General features: G+C 34.5%; 1 protein-coding gene across 6 annotated transcripts in view; it reads left to right on the forward strand.

Moving 5' to 3' along the window:
- SCAPER (S-phase cyclin A associated protein in the ER) overlaps positions 1 to 27,553 on the forward strand; it is a 439,517-nt gene that overhangs the window by 178,471 nt on the left and 233,493 nt on the right. For all 6 annotated transcript variants that reach the window (XM_045541852.1, XM_045541833.1, XM_045541866.1 and 3 more), the window contains one exon: positions 11,197 to 11,333. In XM_045541852.1, coding sequence (XP_045397808.1) covers positions 11,197 to 11,333 — 137 coding nt within the window. The remainder of the gene's footprint in view (positions 1 to 11,196; positions 11,334 to 27,553) is intronic.

Here is a 27,553-nt window from a genome sequence, read left to right on the forward strand (position 1 = left end):
GAGAAATAAGCCTCTGAAGCAAGACATTGGATTTCTAGTAAAAAAAAAAAAAAAACTTTTGATTTTCAAATAAAAATACATTTATGTTATTGTAATGATGCTTTGGTCCCCCTTTTCAAAGCAGATACTTAAATGCTTTTGATCTAGGAAGAATAACATCCTTGAAAATTCTAAGTAATGTATTATAGTATTTTAAAGTATTGAAAGCAGATATTTGCTTCATACCACACTTTATGAAATATCTTTATTCTGAGGCAATACTTAAGAGAACTCTAAAATTGGCAGTTTAATAAAATCCTATATTGTATCATTTATATTTTTCTGCTTATCCTATTTTTAGAACTTTTACATTCTTTCCCAAAGATCATGAACCTATCTATAGCTCAATTTTTTTAAGTCTCTTTTTAAAAATAAGGAAATATGGGAACCTTTAGAAGGAATCTGATAGAATATCAAGGTCATAAACCTCAGTATGAATTATTTCATTTAATATAATAAATTATGTTAGAAAGGCCAGAGTTTGGTCTAGTATGCCATAAAAGGTAATTAAAAGATTAAGAAGGGTATAAACTTTGATGAGATCATGTCTGCATAGCTGTTAGTTTCCTTATATACATTATTAGTATTTCATATTATAGCATGTTGTTTAAATAAGAATTCATAGTTGTGACTTAAAAGCTGGATTTAAATTTTATTGTATGTGTATGGAATTAGCCCCCCTTAATTAGCTTTTGGGCTTGTTACATTGATTTTTAGAATATTCGAGAAAGGGGGCTTTAGAATTAATTGTCCAATCCCTTTATTTTACTAGTTAGGAAACTAAGGCCCAGAGAAGTAACTCAGTCATGAGTTGTAGACTTTATCGTGTATGGATCTTGGGACTCACAGTTTAGTGCTGTTTCTGCGGCATTAACCTTCTTTTCTTATACCTAAAGGAAAAACAGTGTCTCCCATTACTGCTTACTTAGAATTAACGTTATCAAATGTGGCCAACTAAGATTGACTAATGAGTTTGTTAGTAGGACAGTAGGACTTGCACTGTGCTTCAGTGAGGCTAGAAATTGTATTTTAAAAATTATATTAGGAAGGAAGGAGGTCCAAGGACCTTTTGGAATGATTTTTGGTCCTGATTGATTCACACTTTGAAAAGGAGTAAGTAAATGACAGGTACTGTGTCTCAAAGAGTTTAACTTTGCTTTTACTTGTGCCTGTGGCGTAATAATTAGAATTGTGAGTAGGTACAAAAAGATGAGGATATTTTTACTCAGTGATGCTCATTTTACAGAGCAAATAATCCTGCAGCAACTATAATCTTATGCACATTGACCCTCTTTTCTTTAAAGAGCTTGCTTTTCCTTACATTTCCTTAATAGCATTAATTTTACAATAATTAAAATACATATTAATATATATTCATTGTAGAAAATTTCAGAAACAGAATAACAAAGTAGTGCCTACTGTTAACATTTTGATCTAATTGTTTTCACTCTATATACAAATATATAAATCTTACATATTTATATATAAACTGCATTGCACAGATTAAATCCTGAATTTTTAATTTAACATAGAATGAAAATATTAATACAATTAATATTTAAAATTAATCAAATCTGTGTAGTATCCTCTTAATGCATATGTCATAATTTATGTAATCAATTCCCCACTGCTGATATTTTGTTGTAAGTTTCACTGCAGTGAATATCTTTATAGAGAAATCTTTTTATACCTCTCTATTTCCTTATGGTAATTTTACAGATGTAAAATTATTTAAAGTACCTTCTTTACTGAGAATTTATTAAATATTAAGTAGAGTGGGATATTAGACTAGTTGATTGTTTAGCAAGGTAGACTGTTATGAAATGTGACTATTTAGAACAGAGACAGGGATATCAGTATCCAAAGAGCCCATCTTTTTGATGGCTAGAACTATAGATGACTTGAAGCAGGCAACACTTGAAGCAAGAGGAGGTAAGATTGCTGTGTTTTTCTGATCCTAATAGTATAGGGTGGGAAAGGGGTTGGAGGTATTAAGAAATGATCCCATCAAGGATCCAAACCCAAAGGTTGGGTTCTAGGATTCAGGACAGAGCTCAGATCATAGCAGGAATCTAGAACAGTGAGTAGGGAGGAAAAAATAATTAAGAAACCCAATTTTATTAAATGGACTACCTACCCCTGAGGACTGATTAGAGTGAAGAGTGCTGCATGCCTGGGTACATGGGTGCCCAAGCATTGGTTAAGTATACTGAATTCTGGACCTAGAGCAACGAGTAATTTCAGAATCTACCAGATAGTGGATGGTTCCTGCTGGTGTACTTCCTATCATGACAAATTTAGCTGTGGAATGAGGTGAAGGGCATTAGAATTTTCATCTCAGACTAGTTCCAGAAAGCAGAGCCTCTCTCTTTTTTGTCAGCAGTGTTACTTAGAAGGTTCAGGTTATGCATCACTCTGCAATTGCCAGTTAACTTTTGTCCTGTTGCGTAGCCTCAGACATAAGAGAACCAGGCATGGAAGGTGACTGGATCAAATACATCACTACTTCTTTCAGTTAAGTACCTCATTATTATTATTGCTTTTCTACAGAGGATTGTTTTCTTCTATCCTGATAAGTTTCAAACTTCATACAGGCTTTCACCACCAGAATAGTGTACAAATGTGCTAATTTCTTTTTAAGTTCAGTTCTTAGATGCTTGAAAGATAGAAATATTACAATTTACTTCTTTTGGCAAACCAGACATGGAATTTTTAGATTCATGTGTACATATTATTTTTCCTTACAAAATGACTATTTTTCAAACTGGCTATTAAGGTGAATTAAAAGGATACATAATAGTAGACAGAATAGTATGATGAAACTTTATGTACTCATCACTCAAGCCTACAATGACAAAATCCTGCCTCATTGACATTCCATCCACTCTCTCTAAATACTATTTTGAGGTTAATTCCAGATATTTCATGATGGCTATTTTCAATAGAGATTTTCTTTCTGCTTATGAAAGTGATACATGCTTATTATAAAGGAGGAAATTTAAAACCTGTCATAATCATCTAGTGAAAAATCTTAATATTTTGCCTTAGTTTCTTATAGTTACTCCTTACATACAAATGTACACACAAAGATATATTTATTATATATATAAGATTTGCATAATTGCATTAATTAGGGAAAAGACTAAGCTGCTATCATAAAGGGACCAAAAATACAGTGGTTTTAAAAACATAGAAGTTTATTTCTTATAGTACAGTTCTGAGGTAAACAGCCCAGAGTATGAAGGTGGCTTTGTCATGTGGTTTTTCAGCAACCCATCTTCCATATTTCTCATCCCCTCAAGTATGCCCTCCCCTTCAAGATCAGAGCTGTGTTACCAGCTCTTTTGTGTTCCAGTTTTTAGAAGGGGAAGAGAGTGAATGGACCTTAAAACACTTAAAACACAATGAGCATGCATTGATTTTCCACTGATGAACACTCAGTCATATGGCCACCTCTGGCTACAAGGAGGACTGGGAAATTCAGTCCCTAGTGGAGGAATTACTGACTTGCTGAAGCTCTTTCACTGTGGAGTCTGGTGCAGTGCAGTGTGTCTCTGTCCTCTCTTTTTCCTCCCTATGGACAGGCGAATCCAGGGGCTTGTTCAGACTCAGGTTTGATCCATTTGGTAAAACTATAATTGGCATTGAGTTCTTTCATCAGGATGAACATGACTGATTGTCTTTCTTTTTGTGGTATTGATGTATCAGCTATTAATGCTCAGTGCCTAAATCCATTAATTTGTAGATAAGGGGATAATTCAATTCTACATTTCATTTTCATTTATTATTTAGAATACATTTATAAAGAGTTAGTCCTCATCTATTGTTTGGTTACTGAGTATGGTTTGTATAGGAAAGGCAGAATATATTTTTTATTATTTACCAGTGTTCAGGATGATGAATTGGTTTCCTATTATCTTCCAAAGGTGTCTGATTAGTTGATATATATATATATATATATAGAATTTATATATATAAATTATGAACTAATGGATTTAAACACTTTTAATAGGTTTTAATCATATGCATTCTTCCTTTTTGAAGCTCAAATTATGCCATCTTTTGATCAGTGGGAGTCTTCTAAACTTTGTTTCCAAGTTCTTTTATGTGAGTCTAGTCAAATTTGATAGTTTCCAACCTACTCAGTATGGAAAGATGTTAGACTTATGATCAGCCATTTTGGTAAGAAGCCCTGGTTGCTTTCACTGATAAATGAGATTTTAAGACCACAATCAGGAATGCTTATTGCTACCGGATTGTTCATTGTGAATGGAATTAGGAAATTAAGAAAGGAAATGTATATATCTATATATGTGTATGAACACACATTCAGATATACCCATATATGTATTTGTATACGTTTATTTTTTAAAATTTATTTTAAAATAATTGCCTTTTGAATTTTTATAATTTAAATTCAGGACTATGGGGGTTTTACTGAATCTCTTCTGTATTGCATATTGTATCTCTTTTCTTCCCTACCAACCATTCAGGTTCTCAAGGACACAGGAGATGACAGAATTATAGCTATATAATATAGTAACTGTATAATAGTTTGCATAGGTAAGGCAGGATACATTTTTTATTTTGAAACCTCATTTACTTTATTCCACATAACACACACAACAGTCTTAGAATAACACTACTATTATCACCATCACCAGTGTAATTAGTGAGAACAGTTTAACAATTTTTTCTTGTTTTCCCCTTCTCCTCATCTTTTTAAAATAGTAATACTGTGAAAAATCTTAGATACAGGTATTATATGCTATATTCTTTAGCTTTGTATCTCCAATTTAGTCTTAGTGATTTGTGTTGTTCTCTCATGCCTTATACCATTTTCTTTATGTATTTTAACTTATTTTGAAATAGAAGGTTACATTTTAATCTGTGCATACTTTTTGGTGCTTTTTTGGTTTGTGGCATTGCTATTCTATTTATTCTTTTCTTTTAAAAACTGGCATTTGACCTTGATACTTGTCTATTTATTTCTTACATGCAATTAGTCTTATGAAACTTTTAGAAAGAGATGGTACCTAAGTATCACTAGTACTTATGTCCGTGCCTCTCTAGTCATTTTGGTTTTCTGAAGCATGTTCTTTAGTAGATTCCTCAGGAAGGGCTTATGAGAATAATATTCTCTGAGAATTTATGTTAATGAAGTTTATTTGTGCTCTTTATACTTGAAAGTTAATTTTACTACATAAAAAATCCTTAGCCCATATTTTTTTCTTTGAAAATACTGAATGCATTACTACGTCTTCTTCTGACATAAAATGTTGCTATCAGAAAGGTTGATGATCTGATTTTTTCCTTGTAAGTCACTTGCTTTTTTCCCCCAAATGACCAAAGAATTTTTCTTTTTTCATTAAAGTCCAGAAATTTTAATAGGATATGTCTTAGTAATAGCTACTATGGGTTAGTATTTTCAGGCATATGTTGTACTGTTTCAGTATTATCTTCTTTTCATGAAAGTTTTCTTGAATTAAAGTTTTTAATATTTGGTCTGTTCTCTTTGGTTTTCTTTTTCGAGGATTCCTATTATCTGTTTATTGCATCTTTGCCTATCTTCAGCATTTCCACTTATAATATTTGTGTTGCTTTTATTTTTAAATTTTCTCCTTTTCATTCACATTTTATTTATTTGAGGCATTATTTGTTGTATTTATTTACTTTTACATGTATTCTATTTTGTTTTTATTTCCTACATGATTTTTTTCATTTGTAATGTTCCTTGCATTTTATGACATAATTTTTTAGTTTTTAAGATTGTGATTTGTATTGTTCTCTCATGCTTTATACCATTTTCTTTACGTATTTTGGCTTATTTTGTAATAGAAGGTTACATTTTGATCTATGCATGCTTTTTTGGTGCCTTTTTTGTTTGTAGGGTTCTTCTTTTAAAAACTGGCATTTGACCTTGATATTTTTCTTTTTTTCACATGGAATTAGTCTTATGAAACTTTTAGAAAGAGTTATGATTTAGAGTAGTTATTCTAACTTCATAGAGATCCCCCTTATATTGTTTTGTGAAAAATATAGTGGATTTCTGAAATTTTCTGGTTCTGTTTCCCTGTTCTGCTTTTATGTAGACATTTTTTCTGTTTCTCTCTATTTTCCTTAGTTTGCATGATTTAAATTCCTGTTCCAGTAGTTTCTTCTGTGAGGAAGAAAACTGTGAGCAGTTTCCCTGTCCTGAAAGGAAGCCCTGGTGAGTCGGTTTCCAGAGTTTTCTGGGCTGCCCTCCATTAGCCTGTTTAGGCCTTAATGAAGGCATCATTCATTCACCTGCTATTGAAGTGGTCAGAACTCCTCTTGTTTTTAGATAGTGTTCTCAGATTGGCCTGTTGAACTCTCCCGTGAATAACTGTTCCTTTTTTAGGTTTCTTTTGGTCATTTTTTTTTTTTTTTTTTGAGACAGAGTCTCGCTTTGTTGCCCAGGCTAGAGTGAGTGCCGTGGTTTCAGCCTAGCTCACAGCAACCTCAAACTCCTGGGCTCAAGCGATCCTTCTGCCTCAGCCTCCCGAGTAGCTGGGACTATAGGCATGCGCCACCATGCCCGGCTAATTTTTTGTATATATATTTTTTTAGTTGGCCAGATAATTTATTTCTATTTTTAGTAGAGACAGGGTCTCACTCTTGCTCAGGCAGGTCTTGAACTCCTGACCTTGAGCGATCCATCCGCCTCAGCCTCCCAGAGTGCTAGGATTACAGGCATGAGCCACCGTGCCCGGCCTTATATTCATTATTTACCCTGTTGTTTCCCTCTGCTTTCTCTTGCAAAGACACTGATCTAATGGTAGTTTGTCCACACTCACTGGTATTTGGGGATTATAAGAATATCTTGTCACCTAGTTTTGTTGTAAATATTTTCCATAGGTTTTGTTTTCCTATCTTAATTGCTCTTTATGTTTTTATATGGAGATTTAGAGAGAGATTAAACTCTGCTACCACCGTGTCCTCAGAATCCTCTTTTGTAAGGATTTTAGTGACTAATACATTCTCATAGAAATATAACATAATTTACTCAACTACTCCTTCAATGTTGAAAACCTTTGTTTTATACACTTTCCATCTTTAGAAACCATGTCAAAACCTTCTTCCTATATAAAGCCTTTACACTTTTAATGGAAGTGTGACTGTTAATTATCCTGTCACACCCATCAACGTATCTCTTTTGTCATCACAAGGTGATTTCTGTCTTAGAAAAAGCAAATGCATAATATAAACCATTAGAAGCAAATATATAAAAACTTGAAATGTGTTTATAGAAAGCTGGACAAAAGATACATTCTAAGTCACATAAAACAAAATATAAACAAATGGCCAAATATATACTGATATTAGTTTTTCAGTTAACAAATTGACAGATTTACAAACAAAACAGGAATACTAGGTACTGTAGACCACTTCTGGGGACATAAATTAATTCCCATTCTGGTTGTTCAATTTGGGAATATTTATCAAAAGCCTTAAAATATATATAATCTATGACCCAGGCTTTGCATTTCTATGATTTGATCATAAGGGAATAATTGACTTTGTGTTTAAAATTTTAACTATAGGAGTATTTGTTGCACTATTATTTATTATATTGAAAAAATTAAAAATTATCCAGATGTTTAACAATAACGCATTAGTAAAACTAAGTGTATTCATGAAATAGAATACCTTACATCCACTACCTTATGTTATAGAATGTTATTTAATGGCAAAAATATATATTTATAATATTAAATTAAAAAACAGGTTATAAAATATTGTAAATGCTATAATTCATTTTAATAAAACTATATATGCAAAGGAAAAATGTATAGAAGAGTGTACACCAAAATATTAGTAATTTTTTTTCTAAGCATTAGAATTATAGGAGATTTTAGTCTTAATTTTATCTATATTTTCTATAATTAACGTGTACTGATTTTGTAATTAAGAAAAAAGTTACTATCAAGTCAAACAAAAATATATCATTTGTTTTTAGTTTTGAGATATTTAAAAAGTTAACATTAATGTAAGTGCACAAGTCTACTCTCCACCCTTCCTCTTGTATAGTATGCAGCCAGCCTAGCTTATCAAAGAAAATAAGAGCTTCTACTTGTGAGAGATGAGAAGATATTTTTTTCCTTTGGCTGTGGGTCCCCCCCCCCCCCCTTTGGTAGACTGATGATTTGAAAAGTGAGCACAATTCTATAGCCCAAACCCATTTCTAGTCATATCTCTAAGGTAGTAATCAAGAATGTAGACTCTCTAATTATACTGTCTGGGTTTAAATTTGGGCTCTGTCACTTTACTATCTGCAAAGGCACTCAGTCTTGATTTTAAACTTCTAACTTTGGACAAGTTATTTGACTCCATTTCATTTTTCTCATAGTTAAGATGTGGATAATAAAAATACATACCTTCTAAGTATGTTCTAAGTATAGTTCTGAGGACAAAATAAGTGGTTTTATATAAAGTACTTAGCTCATTGTATGTTGCGTAATAAGCCCTCATAAATACTATTATTAGCTACTGTTACATTACCTCGTTTTCATTCATTCATCTAACACATGCTTAGCGAGTGCTTGTCATATGGCGCGCACAGTTCTAGACACAGAAACACCAGTGGAAAAAAACAAAGTCATTACCCTTGTGAGACTTATATTCTGGTGAAGGAAGCTGCAAATGAATATATGATGTTAGACAAGTCCTGTGAATAAAAATGAACAATGAGATGGCAAATAATAAAGAGGGTTTTTTAAGGTAGAGGTTCATTTTGTCTGAAATCTTGCAAATATATGGGAAAATATTCTTGCGTAGGGGAGCAACATATATAGAGTTCTCAGGCAGTTTTTCTGATGAATGTGAGGAACAACAAGTGGACCACTGTGGTGTACTTTTAGTAAAGAAAAGGGAGAGTAGCAGTAAATGAGGTCCGAGAGATCAACGATGTAGGGCTTTGCAGGCCATGGCAAGGTAAGGCCTTTGGATTTTACCCTAACTGTGATGAGAAGGGCAAATTTTGATAAGAGGAATGATATCATTTGATTTATGTTTTGAAAAATACCTAGCTGTTTTTATAGAGAAATGACCTAGGGGTCAAATTAGAAACTGGAAGACCAATTGAGAGGCTGTTGCAGTAATAGAAATGAGAACTGATAGGGACTTAGATAGACCAGGTGATGATGGTAGGGAGAAGTGGTTGAGTTTGGGATGAATTTGGAATAAATTTGAAAAGAGAACTAATAGAATTTTTGATGTATTGGATGTAAGCAATTATGCAAATGATGGTACTATTTACTGTAACAGAGAACAATCTGGGAAGAGCAACTTTATGCATATTGAGAGCATAAGAATTTTCTTATGGACATGTTATTTTGGAAATGCTAATTGTGGAAATGCTCTACCTAAGTGGAGATTTTGAGGAGACATTTTTACGTAGATGAGTGGAGGTCAGGCCTATAGATAAAAATTTGAGAATTATCTGTGTAAAAATAATATTTTAGGTTATTGCATATTAATGAGAGAGTTTGGCTAGAGTGGAGGAAAGTTCCTAGGATAGCTCTGGGGTGCTCCAACATTTGGAGGTCAAGAAGAGGAAAAGGATCCAGCAAATAAGACTTAGAAGGAGCAGCCAGTGGGTTAGGAGAACAGTGTGATGTCTGGAAGCCTAGTGAAGAAACAGTCTCAGGGAGGAGGAAGTGATCTATAGGACTAAGGTTGCAAGAAACAGATAAAAACTGAGAGTTGGCCACTGGTGTTGGTGACCTTGACAAGGACAGTTTTTATAGTGGTAAGGGTGGTCTGGGAAAAAACTGGGCTAAAATGAGTTCAAGAGAGAATGAAAGTTAAGGAAGTAGAGACAGAGAAGCTATATTTTCTTTCAATAAATTTTGGTACAGAAGGGTAGTAGCTGGAGGGGGACATACAAATAAGGATTCTTTTGAGATGGTTTAAGTAGAAAGGAGTTAAGTGATTTAAGTAGAAAGGGAAAAATTGATAATGCAGAAAAGAGAAGAAATAACTATATAAGTGGGAGAGAAGAAAGGGGATCCAGTGTACATTTGGAGGACTTGGCCCTATGTATAAATATGAGTGTTCATGTATTACAGCAGGAGGGAAGAGAGTTTATGGGCACAGTTGCAGATTGGTTGGTAAACTTGGCTGTGGGAATGTGTGGAAATTCTCTTCTGAATAATGCTGTTTTCCTCAGTGAAATACAAGCATAGTCATGAACTGAGAGAAGGGGGTAGGGGAAGAAGGGGTGTTGGAGATTTTAGGAGATGGTCTAAAATAATTTCTAGGAAGGTAAATATGTGGATTAACTACTAAAGAGTCACTTGACTACCTGGCAATAATAGAGCCCACTTGAGGTGTAATGTCGTAAATTTAAAGTGGGAGTAGGCAACATGGTTTGTAATTATAGCCACATTAATCTGCTCCAGATACAAGTACAGAATACGAAGAGAGTTGGATTTAGGATTGGAATTGTGCCATGCAACTATGAAGGAACAGAGGGGCAAGGGAGATGGGTGCATGCAACAGAGTGATTATAGTGATGGGTCATAAAATCTAAGATGGATAATATATGTGCTCCAGCCAAACCAAACCTCTGTTGCAAGTACCCACATTCCACTTTTTTATCTCTGGGATGTATTTTCTGAGATAACCTTCTTTTTCTTTCCTGTACCCCTACCTTCCTCACAACCCAAACACACACACACACACTATACCCAGTATCCATATGTTCAAATTCTGTCTGTCCTTCAAGGGATAGCAGACATGGTACTTCCTTCTTGAAGTCTTCCCTCCTCACCCACAGTGAACAGTGATCTTGTTTTCCCTTTTGAGCTCCTGTAGCACTCTAAATTTCTCACTGGCTAATTACTTGGTATTATAGTTTTGTGTATATATTTTACTGGGGATTATGTCCTTGTATCCGTAGCATTTAGCACAATTGATGTGCAGCAAAAGGAAGTCAGTGATGTGATGTGAATGAAAATCTCCAAGTAAAACAACTGCTCCACAACATTTTCCAAAGAAGTTGTGGAAACCAATGCTTCATAGAAATTACTTTTAGTTTCATCATCTTTTATACTCACTGCAGTCTGTAGCAAACCTACGTTATTTTTAAATCATCATATTTATTTATTATTATTTTATTTATTTATCTTGCAGGAGCATCTTTCCTTGAAGAAATATATTATCGATATTGTGGTTGAAAGTCCAGCTCCACCAGAGCCTTCAAAAGATGGAGAAGAGCGGCAAAAAAATAAAAAAAAAGCCAAAAAGATAAAAGCCCGGATGAACTCCAGGTACCTCCAATATCCTTAAAAACAAAACAAAAGAAAAACTGTTAATGATATATCTTTTAGTGTAAATCCAAGGAAGACCAAAAAAAAAAAAAAATGTTCAAAGTTGTTTGCTACAAGAAAGCCCTGGAAATAACACTGATGAGCCTAATTTATAGCCACTTTCCTTGATTGAGAAAGAAAACTGCGTATCGATCTAAAGCCCTTGCTTTCACCTGTTAAGAGCTCTTCTTATAATTGGATGCCAAAGCCCTGCCAAACTTGTGCCTCCTCCAGCATACAATAGTATGTTTAAGTATGTGTAAACCAAGCCTATTTTTCTTTCCAAGTATTGATTTTTAAATGAAGTATCAAAGAAAATCAATAGCAATCAACAAATAGAAATCTACTGGCTGTAGTGTCAAATCCCATGACTAGGTTTAATCAATTTGGTTGCCTGTCACAACAAGAAAAAGTTCAAGAAATATCTTAAAATGGAAAGTGAGTTGTCAGACCTGTAGTTTATCATCAGCCTCCACAGTGTCATCTGAAGATCAGACAGCTGTGTAGTACATCATTACCTCAGAAGTTCTGAGTGTCATCTAATGACTGATGAGTCTTGTTCGAGGGCACAAAGATAGTTCTTCCTTAGTAAATAATCCTTTGCCGTTTGAGGGAAACTATTCTGAATATGTCCTCATACGTTTATTCTCAAATGTCTCAAAGATGGAGAAGCTTGACCCATGGGATTATAGAAATACAGGATTGGAATGATGTGAATGGTGCATAGTTTCTGTGTTCAGACTGTGATCAATCTAGGTGTCGAATTCATCTTATAGAATCACGGATAACTTCAGAGTGCTTATGTACGCAGAAAATAGAAAGACTTTTTTGATTTTAGTTTTTGAAGTCAGTCCAAGTTTCTAAGAATAGTTTCACAGTATACTTGAGGACATTACTGACCTTCATTTCTAGTTTATCCTAAGGACTTGCTGACCTCCTGACACTTAAATGCTTTAGAGCCTTTTCTTTGGACCTCCTCTTCTTTACGTATGCATTCCCTTGGTGAGCTCACCCAGTCCTGTGGCTATAAATACCTCTACTTGCCAATGACTACCAATTTTATATCTCCAATTTTACTCAAAGTTAGTATGTCCTAAACAAACCTGATTTCTCCTCTCTCCCCTGAAAACCTACCTCATCTCATAGTCTTCTCTGTATCAGGAAATGGATACTCTAGTTGCTCAGGCCAAAACTCTTGAAGTCATCCTTGACCTCTTTTTTTCTCCTATACCTCACATCCAATCTAATTGCAAAAGTGAGCTTTGCTTTAAAATATATTCATAATTTGACTGTCTCTAACTTCACTGCATTCCTTGCTCCTGGTCCAAGCTTCTATAATTTCTCACCTGGATTGTCGTAGTAGCCCTCTGACTAGTCCCCTGTCTATTCTAGACAGTCCAGCCAGAGTGAGTCTGTTAAAATGCAAGTCAGAGCATGGTACTTCTCTTCTCAAAACCTTAAGGCTTTTACAATAGGAAGGTTTCTCTTCCTAGAAGGTTCTTCTCCCATATACCCATATAGCTGGCCTCCTCATCTCCTTTAGGTCTGTAATCAAATATCACTTTTTCAACAAAGCCTTGAGAGCTTCACGTTTTTTTTATGTAAGTAATACTTGTTTATTAAAGAAAATCTTAAAAGTACAAATAACCATAGGAAAAAATACCTATAATTCTGTTACTAATATTTTGGTACATCTATATATCTGCTTTTATGCATATATGACTATATCTATTGGCTTTTTTATTGTATGGTTTATTTAAGTGAAATGTGAAGATACTAAGTGTATAGTTTGTTGAATTTTGACAAATCTAGATACTCACGTAATCCACACCCCATCAAAATTTACAGTATTTCCATGGCCCCACAAAGTTGTTTGTGCCTCTTTGCAGTTAGTATCCCACAACCCCTAGCCCTTGGCAACCACTGATCTGCTTTCTGTCATTAAAGATTACTTTTTTCTGTTCTAGAAATGTATACAAATGAAATCACTGCCCTTTGCGGCTAGCTTTTGCCAAGTGTACAGTTTTTGAGATTTATCTGTGTTGTATGTGTGTAATTTGTTCCCTTTTTATTGCTGAACATATCTATTGTGTGGATATACCACAATTTTTTGTCAAATCATACATCAATAGACATTGAAGTTTCCAGTTTGAGACATTTATTTAAAAAAGCTCCTATCAAGCCTTTCGGTGAACATGTTTTCATTTCTCTTAGGTAAATAAATACCTGGAAGTGGAATTGCCACACTGTTTTCCATAATGGTTGTACCGTTTTATACTCCCATCAGCAATCTGTGAGAATCCCAGTTGCTCCACAATCTTGCCAATACTTGGTATTGTTACTTTTAAAAATTTTAGCCTAGTTCTAGTAGGAATGAAGTAGTATCTCATTATGGTTCCAATTTGCATTTCCCTTGTGACTAATGTTACATACTGAGCATCTTTTCACATGTTTTTAAACTATTCAGTATCTTCCTTTATGAAGTGTCTCTTGAAGATTTTTTGCCCATTTAAAAAATTGGGTTGTCATTTTATTTTTGAGTTGTTTATATATTCTGACTATAAGTTCTTTGTCAGATACGTGTATTGAGAATTTTTCCCTCTCAGTCTGGAGCTTACCTATACATTTTCTTAATGATAACTTTTGATAAGAAAAAGTTTTTAATTTTGATAATTTCTGTTTTATCAATATTTTCATTTTATGTCTAGTGTTTTCTGGATTATATCTAAGAGATCTTTGCCTGTCCAGAGATCAAAAGATACCCTCTCTCAGGCCTGGTTTGGTGGCTCACGCCTGTAATCCCGGCACTTTGGGAGGCCAAGGTGGGAGGATCCCTTGAGGCCAAGAGTTTGAGACCAGCCTGGGCAACATAGCAGGACCCTGTCTCTGCAAAAAAATTTAAAAATTAGCCAGGTGTGGTGGTACATGCTGGTAGTCCCAGCTCCTTGGGAGGCTGAGGCAGGAGGATCACTTGAGCCCAGGAGTTGGAGGTTATAGTGAGCTGTGATTGGACTACTGTACTACAGCCTGGATGACAGTATCTCTTTAAAAAACAAACAAACAAACAACAAAAAAACGAAGATACCCTCTCATAGTTTTTTCAAGAAACTTTGTAATTTTAGCTTTTGCATTCAGGCTTATGAGCCATCTTAACTAAGAGGATATGATATAAAGTATAGATCCAGGTTTATTTTGTTTTTTTAATAGAGATATCCTATTGTTGGCAGCACTATTTGTTGAAAAGGTTTTCCTTTTTCATTATACTATGAAATAGTGCCTGGGTTGAAAAAAAAAAAAAAAAACTACCATATGTGCATGTGTCTTCCCTGGACTTTATTCTATTCCATTGATCTCCAATTTTCTATTTTGAAACCTTGATTTAAAAAATGTAAATCAGTCCTATTAGGGTGAATATATTTCCAGACTCTCAGTTCAGTTCTATTCCATTGTAAATTTATCTTTATACTCTCCTGATTACCTTAGCTTTATAGAAAGTCTTGAAATAAAGTTGTAGAAGTCCTCCAACTTTGTTTTTCTATTTTGAGAATGTTTTGGTTATCTAAGGACTTTTGCATTTTCACATAAATATTAGGATCAGTTTTTAGTTTCTAAAATAAAAAAGTATTTTGGTTAGCATTATGTTGAATCTATAGATCAGCCTGGAAGGAACTGACATCCTGATAGTAATGGGTGTTCCAATCCATAAATTATGATATATCCCTGCATTTCTTTAGAACTTCTTTATAAAATTTCTCTCAGTAATGTTTTGTGACTTCCAGTGTATAAGTTTTACAAGTGGAGTGATTTTCGTTTTTTACATGTTTCTTAGTAGTATGTTCTTGCTAGTATATTCAGAAATAATGACAAGGAAAAACAAGTACGTGTACGTGTACGTGCAATACGGACACAACCATCCATTTTTTTTCCCCAGATATTTTTGATACTTTGTTGGTTGATTCCACAGATGTGGACCCATGGATACAGAGGGCCGACTGTATGGAACACCTAAAACTACTGCTAAAAATTCACACTGTACATAGAGAAAAAGACTAAAAGAAAACACAGAAGCATGGTTGTGTGTGTGGTGGTGGTATGTTTGGCAATGGAAATAGGAAAACTTTTTTCTTCTGTTTACATATTTGCATATTTTGCTTAATGGAGCTGTGTTACTTCTGTAACAAAAAAATAAAGCGGAGCAGACAAGGAGTGGTGGCTCACGTCTATAATCCTAGGACTTTTCACACAGGAAAGTGACTCCCCATGCTGGGAGCCACTTGAAGTCCAAGTGGGTCCTTGTCTTTGTGTAAGAAAGAATTCAGGACCAAGCCAACAGTATTAAGTTAAAGCAAGATTCATTCAGAAACTTTAAGAAATCTGCTCCACAGACAGAACAGAGGCAAGTTCTCCCTGCAGAAGTGAATGGTTCCTGTTGCCTTTCTATTTAAGCTAAGGCTTAATTAACAAGGGAAGGAATATTCACAGAAAGGGTAGTGTTTTCTTGCAATCAAGGTGACACCCTTTATTCCTCCATCATCTTGGTTCTAACTGGTTGGAACTTGCCCTGCCATCATCCTGTTTTGATCTGGGCAATTCCAAACTTTGTTTTGAGATTTCCTGACTCAGGTAATGCTGCAACAATGCCATACACAAAGCAGTACCTGTCAGTTCCCTGTCTCACTTTGGGAGTTGGAGACAGGAGGATCACTTGAGGCCGGGAGTTGAGCAACAGCGATACCGTCTTTACAAAAAATAGAAAAATTAGCCAGGCGTGGTGGCATGGGCCTATAGTCCCAGCTATCCTGGAAGCTGAGGCAGGAGGATCACGTGAGCCTTGGAGTTTGAAGTTGCGGTGAGCTGTGATGACACCACTGCACTCTAGCCAGGGCAACAAGTAACACCCAGTCTAAAAAATAAATATAATAAATAAATTAAATAAAATGGAACAAGGCATTTAAAAGCATTTACAAAAATTTTAAAGTAAGAATGTCCTCAGATGCCAGTAAATAGTTCAGGTTTTACACTGAGACTATGAGGAATCACAGAAATTTTTTGGGACAGGAAATGATAGGCTCTGAGAACATGTAAAGCGATTCTCAAAGACTCTTTTTGTTTTTACAGTCATAAAAATTACTGAGGATTCCAAAGTGTACTATATCTACAAAAGCAGTTCTCAGACTTTTTGGTTTTTACACTTGTAAAAATTACTGAGGACTCCAAATCGCCTTTGTTGTCTGGATATGTTTACTAATATTTATCATGTTAGAAATGAAAAATGAGAAATTCTTTTTAAAATACATTAAATCATTTAGAAATAATAATAAAACCATTGCTTATTCACATGAAGAACATATTTTTATAAAAAATAACTTTTCGAAAATAAAAAGCATTAGTGAGTAGTCACATTTTTTACATTTTGGCAAATTTCTTTAATTTCTGGCTTAATAAAGAAAGCTGATTTTTCACATCAGCTTCTGTATTCAATCTATTTTGATACTACATATCATATGGTCTCGACTCCACTGTGTGCTTGTAAATGAATGGGAATGAAAAGGTTTTGTTCTTGTATACCTTTGAAAGACTCTCCAATCTCCAGGGCCAGATCATATTCTAAAGACGATGGCTTAGTACATAAGAAAAAACTCAAAAGATAACAATTATTATGTTGCTGTATTAATATGAATCAAATCATGAAACATTACAGCGATTTTCAAACTGTAGTCCTTAGAACACCTGTGTCAAAATCACCAGGGATCCTTTTCACAAGGTAGCTTGCTGGGCTTCAGCCTGTTGATTCTGATTCACTTGGTTTTAGGTGAGGAAGCTACAGTACCTAACAACTTGATATACCTACAAATTTATAGGAATTTAGAATCATGGAATCTTAGAGCTAGAAAAGGCATAAGAATTTAGCTAGTTTTTATTCCCTTATCTTACAAATGAGGAAAACTTGGGCTAATGAAGGACAATAACTTTCTAAAAGGCCCACACTTTAAAAAACTTCCTCACATGAAGTAATTGGACAGTAGTTCAATAATGATCAAAATTAAATGCTGACACGTTTGGCACAGGCAGGTGTTACAGCAGATGGACTGGAGAAACCAATCTGAAATAGAATGTGTGAGTGTCCTGATGTAAGATGGGAGACAAGAAGAAATTGTGGTGACCCTGACACTAGAGCATGTATGTAGCCTATCTGCTGATGTCCTTGACTGAAATAGGGGGCACAGACAGAGATGATGTAGCTGAGGCTACAGTGAATCACTTTGAGTTCTCCAAGGGATATTCCAGAGGGCCTTACAGATAGTGTGTCCATTTGTAAACCTGTTCAGTGTCTACTTACCTTTTTTAATGGAAATTTAATTTGTTCCTAACATCGAAAGAAATAATTTCCTCCTAACCTTGCCATCTGAGTATGTGTTGGTATTAAGCAAGCTCTTCTGCTCCCTGGCGGCAGTGTCCTCACTGGTGAAAATTCCTCAAAAAAATTTTTAGGAAAGAAAAAAAATTAAAAATGTGTCAGAACTGGAGTCTGCAAATCCAAACTTATACAATGTAGATGATAATGTCAAAGAATGTAAAGTTCAATAAGTAGAACAGGGTTAAATTATAGAGAGCTTTGAATTCTAGTTAGCTAGTTACCAGATGACTTGGAAAAGAATCACTATAGATAACCATGGGAATAACATCAGGAAATTGATGATTTGGGAAGATTTATCATCTGTGCTTTGCTGGTAAGATTTGAAGGTTAAGGATGTGGGTGAACAGGAGGTTGTTCTACTAATTCAGGCATGAAGTGATGAAGGCTTACATTATAATGTACTGTAGGAAGAATAATGAGGAAAGAAAGTAATCGATACATTTTAATGTAATATTAATAGTTTTGATATATTGATTATTTGAAAAATAAAATGAAGGATCAAAAGTAATTTTATAATGTTAGTCTAAAGTACTGTTGACGAATATAGTGCAGTGGATATAGAATGGTAAAAGCAAGTTTGATTTAAAGATATGGGGGAAAAGGTGGGGTTTGAAATTTCAAAGTGAAGCACTTGAAGAGTTTGAAATTTGGACTGAAAGCTATAATTACGTATTTAGGATTCATTATTGTAATATTAAAATTGCAACAGTGAGGATAGATAACAATTATTAAATGCAAATCAAAGAAGCAGAAGACTTGGAAAAGGAAGTGACAGCTCTAAAATAGAGTGGAAGAAAGGTCAAAGCAAATGAATACAGAGAAAAAACCATTGTGTTTGGCACTAATGGAGATTATCAGTGACTTTCAAGACAGCATTTTTCATGGAGTAGCATGATTATATAATAAGCGTGTTTCTATACCTGTTCCTCCTTTGCAGCCCTTCTGTGCCTCTGATATGCTTCATTGTGTTTATACTTGATATTCCCTCTACCTAGTCTGAGCTTCCCCCAGATTTCCCCAGGACTTGCTTCATTCAGGAGTCTGCCTAAAGGCTTGCTTGCTTCTCAGAGACCTTCTTTCATTACAATCTCTGAACTCTCCCATTACGGCTAATATGAAACATGAAGATTTGGCATTTTCCTTAAAGCTTTAAGTTTAATGGAACTCAGGATTTACTTTTGAAAAGGAGAGGAAAAAAAAAGCTGATTATTAGCTCAGACCTTGAGCTCTTGCAAGGAAAAGGGCAAATCTTCATGTTTCAGTTGTACTTTTAACTTTCTACTAGTTTTAAATTGCTGAATAATCCTTCCCATTTGTCAAATATTATTTATAATGAAGCTACCTTGAAGTGTGTAGAAAAAGCAGTATCAGTAAGCTTTTAAAATAATCATTATTAAAAGTCAAAAATGTAAAGTGTAGGAAATTTACGGCACATTAGAAGATAGATACTTTGTGAAAAAATGTGAATAATCAAGGTATCGAGTATAATTGTCTTTGCATGATTGCTTATACATTTATGTGTGAATATAGATTGCATTTGGGTCTTTATAAGATTTCAGTGGTTTGGTCTTCTATGGGTAACATATGTTCCTACCATTTTCTCATTGATTCCTTTTCATAATTCTGGGAAGTTAATATCATCCTGCTTATTTTAGAGTAACCTAAGGCTTCATAGCTATTCATAAAGTCAAATTCAAGTCTCTCTGTCTCTAATGTCTATGTTCAATGAGACCATCTTATTCATCATTTAGACAAAGTAGTTTAAAAAGTAATGATGATGATCAACTCAGAAAAGGCTGTCCATTTCCCTTTCTTTCTTGTCTGACTCTCCAGTTTTATCATGCTGTATCGTTGTCTTGTTCTAGTTGTTACGGAAAAGCAAATGTTGTTTTGTGCTGGGAGATAATTACTTCCACTCCCAAGGCCACCTTTCCCTGTTTCTGCTGGGTGACAAAGTAGCCAAGTACCTGTTATGTTGATAGAGTGTTTAGTTAAGCAAGAATTTGAAAGGAAAATGTATCTTTAGATAATTTGGGTTTAGGTTTGACTCCAGTCTGTTAAAAGTGGAATTCCAGTATGTGATCAGTCTCTGTTAGCATATAAAATGCCTCTCTCTGGCAGAAGACAGCTGTTTTTCTTCCTATTTGCTGTTTCTTTCTGTTTTCAAAAACAAGACAAGTATTTTCTATTAGACTCTAGATCTAAATAGACTGAGGTTTAATCCATCTTTGTCATATAACCTCGAGCAAGTTCTTAACCTATCAGTGCCTGTTTCTTCATCTGTAAAATGATTACCTAACTCACAGGTTTATTATGAGGATTAATTCAATTAATTCATGTAAAGGGCTCATCACTCAGTAAATGTTATGTAAGAATTTGGAACTGCAGTAGGAATATTTTTAAAGGATATAGCCAAATACATAAATGTCCCTATTTTAAAAATATAGCAATAACTTATATTTTGTCATTCTTAACATAGTTCATATCCTTGAGGACAATCCCATTTTGTGTTTATTAGAACATAAGATTGGTTGACTATCTGAAAATCAATCAGGATAATCCACCACATTAATAGAATAAGAATAAAAATCCTAAATCAGAAAAAGCAATACATCTGTTCAAGAGAAAAACTCAGCAGAATAAGATTTTTGAGGGAAACTTCCTGAATCTGATAAAAAGTATCAACTAAAAGCCTTAGAGACCACATCATGCTTAGTGATGAACTATTGAAAACATTCCCTTTTAAGATAAGACAAAGGTATATTTTCCTCTTCTATGTTGTGTTAAACTGAATATTGTTACCAATTCAGTAAAGTTGGGGGGAGTATAAGGATAAGAAAGAGATAAAAACTGTTATTATTTATGGTTCTTATGATTGTGAACTGTTAGTTGAGAGCAACTTACTTATACATAAAAGCATAGAACATTTGATCAATAAATGAAATTATAGAAAACAAAAAAGGAGACCTTAACAAAAATCGTAAAATGATAAGCAACAAAAGAACAAAGATAAATTGGATTAAATCAAAATGAAAATTGTTGTGCTGCAAAAGATACCATCAAGAAAGTGAAAAGACAACCTACAGAATAGGAGAAGCTATTTGTAAATGATATTGCTGATAAAAAACTTATATCCAGAATATATAAAGAATTCTTACAGCTCAAAAAGAAAAAGACAACTCAATAATAAATGAGCAAAGGATCTAAATAGACATTTCTCCAAAGAAGATATATAAATGGGCAATATGTTCATGAAAAGTTGCTCAACATAATTAGTCATCAGGGAAATTCAAGTCAAATCCATAATGAGATTCCACTCTACACCAACTAGGATGGGTATATTTAAAACGACAATAACAAGAAGAAACATATGAAGAAATTGGAATCTTAATATGTTAATAGTGGAAATGTAAAATGATGCATCTGCTTGGAAAACAGTATGGTAGTTCCTCAAAAAGTTAAACATAGAATTACCATATGAACTCCTAATTCCACTCCCAGATATATACCCTAGAGAATTAAAAGCATCATTCAAATGATGTATAAGGTTGTACTTTGTAATAATAATAACACTAAAGGGTGACAGAGCTATATGGGAACAAAGTTTTTATATACTACTGAAACTAAGTTGGTATTAATTCTTTTTTTTTTTTTTTTTTTTTTTGAGACAGAGTCTCGCTCTGTTGCCCCAGCTAGAGTGAGTGCCGTGGCATCAGCCTAGCTCACAGCAACCTCAGTCTCCTGGGCTTAAGCGATCCTACTGTCTCAGCCTCCCGAGTAGCTGGGACTACAGGCATGTGCCACCATGCCCAGCTAATTTTTTCTATATATATTTTTAGTTGGCCAGATAATTTCTTTCTATTTTTAGTAGAGACGGGGTCTCGCTCTTGCGCAGGCTGGTCTCGAACTCCTGACCTTGAGCGATCCACCCGCCATGGCCTTCCAGAGTGCTAGGATTACAGGTGTGAGCCACCACGCCTGGCCATTAATTCTAACTGAATTGTTAGGATGTTAATTATAATCTCCAGGACAATTGCTAAGAAAATAACTGAAATATCTATACTAGAAGAAATAAGAAGGGAATAAACATGGTTCACTAGAAAATATCTATTTAACACGAAAGAAAGGAGAAATGGAGGAATTGAGGGACAAAAGTGTTACACAGAAAAAAAATAGCAAAATGGCAGAAGTAAATCCTTCCTTATCAATTCTGCACAGCCAAAGAAACAGTCACGAAAATAAGCAGACAACCTACAGAATGGGAAAAAATTTTCGCATACTACACATCAGATAAAGGACTAATAACAAGAATCTATTTAGAACTCAGGAAAATCAGTAAGAAAAAGTCAAACAATCCTATCAAAAATTGGGCAAACGACATGAATAGAAATTTTTCAAAAGAAGATATAAGAATGGCTAACAAACATATGAAAAAATGCTCAACATCCCTAATCATCAGGGAAATGCAAATCAAAACCACAATGTGGTATCACTTAACTCCAGTGAGAATGGCCTTTATCAAAAAGTCCCAAAACAACACATGTTGGCGTGGATGTGGAGAGACAGGAACACTCATACACTGCTGGTGGGACTGCAAACTAGTGCAGCCCCTGTGGAAAGCATTATGGAGATACCTTAAACAGATTCAAGTAGACCTACGATTCAATCCAGCAATCCCATTGTTGGGCATCTACCCAAAAGAGCAAAAGTCATACTATAAAAAAGACACCTGTACCCGAATGTTTATAGCAACACAATTCACAATTGCAAAGACGTGGAAACAATCCAAATGCCCATCAATTCATGAGTGGATTAGTAAATTGTGGTATATGTATACCATGGAGTATTACTCAGCTATAAGAAATAACGGTGATATAGAATCCCTTTTGTTCTCCTGGAGAGAGCTGGGACCCATTCTATTAAGTAAAGTATCCCAAGAATGGAAAAACAAGCACCACATGTACTCACCAGCAAATTGGTTTCCCTGATTATCACCTAAGTGCGCATTCGGGAACAATATCAATTGGGTATCGGACCGAGGTGGGGAGAGGGGATGGGTGTATACCTACATGATGAGTGTGTTGCACACCGTCTGGGGAGTGGTCACGCTTGAATGTTCTGACTCGGGGCTATGGGGGTGGGGGAAGGGGATAGGGGAATAACTACATGATGAGTGCGTTGCACACTGTCTGGGGAATGGACAGGCTTGAAGTTCTGACTCGGGGGGATGGGCGGGACATGAGATGAGCAATTTATATAACCTGAAATTTTGTACCCCCATAATAAGCTGAAATAAATAATAATAATAATAATTATATTAAAATATGCCAGTAAAATGCATGTATTTCCAACATAAATTTTAAAAATATATCATCTATTTATATGCTGTCTACCAGAGACTCACTTCAGATATAAAGACTTAAAGATGTTTAACGTGAAAAGATGGAAACATATTCCATGCGAAGAGTACCCCTGAAAAAAGTAACATGGGTGTAGTGGCTATATAGTAATATCACACAACACAGGCTTTAAGATAAAAATTGTTACAATATACAAAGAAAGACATTAGGTTATGGTAAAAAGGTGAATCCATTAAGAAGAAATAACAGTTATGAACATGTATGTTCCTAACAGGACCCCCAAAATATATGAAGCAAAAACTGACAGAATTAAAGGGAGAAACAGACATCTCAACAGTAATAGTTGGAGACATCAATACCCCATTTTTAACAGGGGAATAGGACATCTAGATTGAAGATTAAGGAAATAAATGATTTGAACAACACCATAAGCCAACTGTATTTAACAGATATACATACACTAGTCTACCCCAAAGTAGCAGAATACGCATTCGTGTCAACTGCACATTGAATATTCTCCAGTGTAGACTTTTTTCTTTTTTTTTTTTTTTTTGAGACAGAGTCTCACTTTGTTGCCTGGGCTAGAGTGCCATGGTGTCAGCCTAGCTCACAGCAACCTCAAACTCCTGGGCTCAAGCGATCCTCCTACCTCAGCCTCCCGAGTAGCTGGGACTACAGGCATGCACCACCATGCCCGGCTAATTTTTTATATATATATTTTTAGTTGTCCAGCTAATTTCTTTCTATTTTTAGTAGAGATGGGGTCTCACTCTTGCTCAGGCTGGTCTCGAACTCCTGAGCTCAAACAATCCTCCCACCTCGGCCTCCCAGAGTGCTAGGATTACAGGTGTGAGCCACCGCGCCTGTCCCAGTGTAGACATTTTCCCACACAAAGACTTGTCTGTGAATGTTCATAGTAGCTTTATTCATAATAGTCCCAATCTGGAAAAAAGTGAAATGTCCTACTGGTGAATAAACAAATTGTGGTATAGCCAAACAGTGGAACGCCATTAATAAAAAGAAGCAAAGTAGTGATACAGTCAATAATATAAAAGAATCTCAAAAGCTTTATGCTAAATGAATTAATACAGACATAATACAGAATGTGTTATTCTAGTCATTTAATATTCTAGAAAGTGATAGTGGTATAAAGCAGATGGATGGTTGCTAGGAGCAAGAGGGTGGGAGAAGAGATTGACTACCAAGAGACATAAGAGAACTATGTGAAGTGGTGGAAATATCTTATATCATGATTGTGGCTTTGATTATATTAGGGTATACAGTTGTGAAAAGTCATTAAATTATAGACTTAAAATTGAAATTTTTTATTATATGGAAATTATACCTCAATAAAGCTGACCAAAATGTGGAAACCCATCATAAAGACAGAAAAATTATAATAAGTCTTTGGAATCAAGGGTGACAAAAAAAATTTGGAAATAAGAGTTTTTTGGGAATAAATCAAAATGGAAACTAAGGATTATTTGAAATTTGTGACAGCATGGAACTTACAGGATGTGGCCAAAGCTTTGCTCAGAATGAAATTTTAGCTTTAAATGATTTTGTAACCAATTAAACTTGAGCTACTCAAGGAGCTAGAACAACATTCCCATCACTTCCATGGAAAATAAGATAAATGTATTTACTTATTTAACAAATACACATATGGCATTAATAATGTATTGTATCTTTAAAAAGATAAAAACAAATTAAATAGAGATCTAATTCTATGAGAAGATTGGTAAAATAGCCAATGAAAAGGCTAACAAAAAAATAAATGGACCAAACAAATATCCCACATTATGACTGAGAAGTATGACCAAGATGAGACAGAGATTAAAAATGAGGGATGCAGTGGATAACACTACTAATAAAATTTAAAATCTTACCAAAGTGGATAGTTATCTGTAAAACAAATCATCAAGTTTTTGATTATGATAGAATATCTGGAAGGACTCTTTCAGCCTTATATCTCAGTAATCCTATATTTTAATCTTTTGCACCAGCCAAGTGGGTCTATACGATGTTGCCTAAGCATAACTTGTATTTTTCCTCATATTTAGCATTGAAGAAGTGGTTTTATCCGGGGGATGCAAGGAGGGTTCAACATATACAAATCATTAAACGTGTTATGATCAGCACAATGAAGGACAAAACCCATGTGATCATCTCAATAGACACAGAAGAAGCATTTGGTAAAATTCAACATCCCTTCATGATAAAAACACTCAAGGAAGTAGGCATTGAAGGAACATACCTCAACATAATAAAGGCCAAATATAACCAAAAAACCCCTAAAGACTATACCAAAAAAATGCTTGTATCTGATAAGGAATTCAGTAAAGTTGCAGGATACAAAAACAACATACAAAAAATCAGTAGCGGTTCTATACACCAACAGTGAACTAGTTGAGAAGGAAATCAAGAAGGCAATACCATTTATAAAAGCTACAAAAAGATACATACCTAGGAATAAATTTATCCCAGAAGGTGAAAGACCTATACAATGAAAACACAAAACACAGATGAAAGAAACTGAAGTATACACAAACAAATGGAAAGACATCTCATGCTCATTGATCAGAAGAATTAATATCATCAGTATGACCATTCTCACCAAAGCAATCAACAGATTCAGTGCAATCCGTATCAAAATACCAATATCATCTTTCACAGAAATAGAACAATCCCAAAATTTATATGGAACCATAAAAATAAAGAGCCAGAATAGCAAGAGCAATGCTGTACAAAAAGAACAAAGCAGGAGATATCACACTACCTGACTTCAAAATATTTTACAAGGCTATAGTAACCCAAACAGCATGGTATTAATATTATATAAAAATAGGCACATAGACCAATGGGATAGAAATAAATCCACATATTTCTGATTTTCAACAAAGGCACCAACACGCATAGGGGAAAGGGCCACCCTCTTCAATAAATAGTGCTGGAAGAATTGGATCTCTTTATGTGAAGAATGAAACTGGAATGTCTCTCACCATATACAAAAATAAAGTCAAGATGGATTGAAGACCTAAATATGAGACCTGAAAATTTAAAACTACTAGAAGCAAATGGAGAAACACTATGGGACGTTGTTCTAGGAAAAGATTTTAGGGCTAAGGCCTCAAAAGCATAAACCACAAAAACAAACAAAAATAGACAAATGAGACTGTATTAAACTAAGACACTTCTGCATAGCAAAGGAAACAGTCAACAGAGTGAAAAGACAACCTGTTGAATGGGAAAAAATATTTGTGAGCTATTCATCTGACAAGGAACTAATATCCAGAATATACAACGAACTCAACAGTAAAAAAACAAATAATCCCATTGAAAAGTGGGAAATAGGCATGAATACAGATTTCTCAAAAGAAGACATACAAATGGCCAACAGGCATATGAAAAAATGCTCAACATCACTAATCATCAGAGAAATGCAGATCAAAACCACAATGAGATATCATCTTGTCTCAGAATGGCTATTATTAAAAAGACGAAAAAGTAACAGATACTGGCAAGGATGTGGAGAAAAGGGAACTCTTGAACTCTTTTGATGGGAATATAAATTGGTACAGCCACTACGGAAAACAGTCTGGAGATTTTTCCAAAAAGTACAAATAGAACTACCATATGATCCAGCAATGCCACTATTGGGTATCTATCCAAAGGAAAAAAAATTAGCATATCAAAGGGGTACGTGCACTCATGTGTTTATTGCAATACTATTCACAATAGCCAAGATATGGAATCAGTCTAAGAGTCCATCAGTGGAGGAATGGATAAAGAAAATGTGGTATTTATACACAATGGAATACTGTTAAGCCATAAAAAAGAATGAATTCCTTTCATTTTCAGCAACATGGATGGAACTGGATGTCATTATGCTAAGTGAAACAAGCCAGGCACAGAAAAACAAATGTCACATGTTCTCATTTATATGTGGGAGCTAAAAAAGTTTATATCATGAAGATAGAGAATAGAATGATAGATATTAGAAGCTGGGAATGGTGGGAGGGGACAGATGGAGGTTGATTTATAGATATAAATATATAGTTGATAGAGTAAATTAAGTTCTAGTGTTCTATAGCAGAGTAGGATGACTATAGTTCACAGCAATGTATTGAATATCAAAATAGCTAGAAGAGAGGACTTGAGATGTTCCCAATACATTGAAATGATAACTACTGAAGGTGATGGATCTCCAAAATACTCTGACTTAACCACTGCAGTCTATGCTTGTAACAAAATATTACATGCACCCCATAAATATATATATATATTTGTATCAATAGAAAAAACTTTTACAAAAAGTGAATTGAGACAAGACTCATGTTAGAAAAAAGTGGTTAATTACCACTGCAGGAAAAGTTAGAATTTTTTGGATGATAAATTTCTAG

The sequence above is a fragment of the Lemur catta genome, chromosome 1 (genome assembly GCF_020740605.2).
Source record: "Lemur catta isolate mLemCat1 chromosome 1, mLemCat1.pri, whole genome shotgun sequence".
Lineage (NCBI taxonomy): Eukaryota > Metazoa > Chordata > Mammalia > Primates > Lemuridae > Lemur > Lemur catta.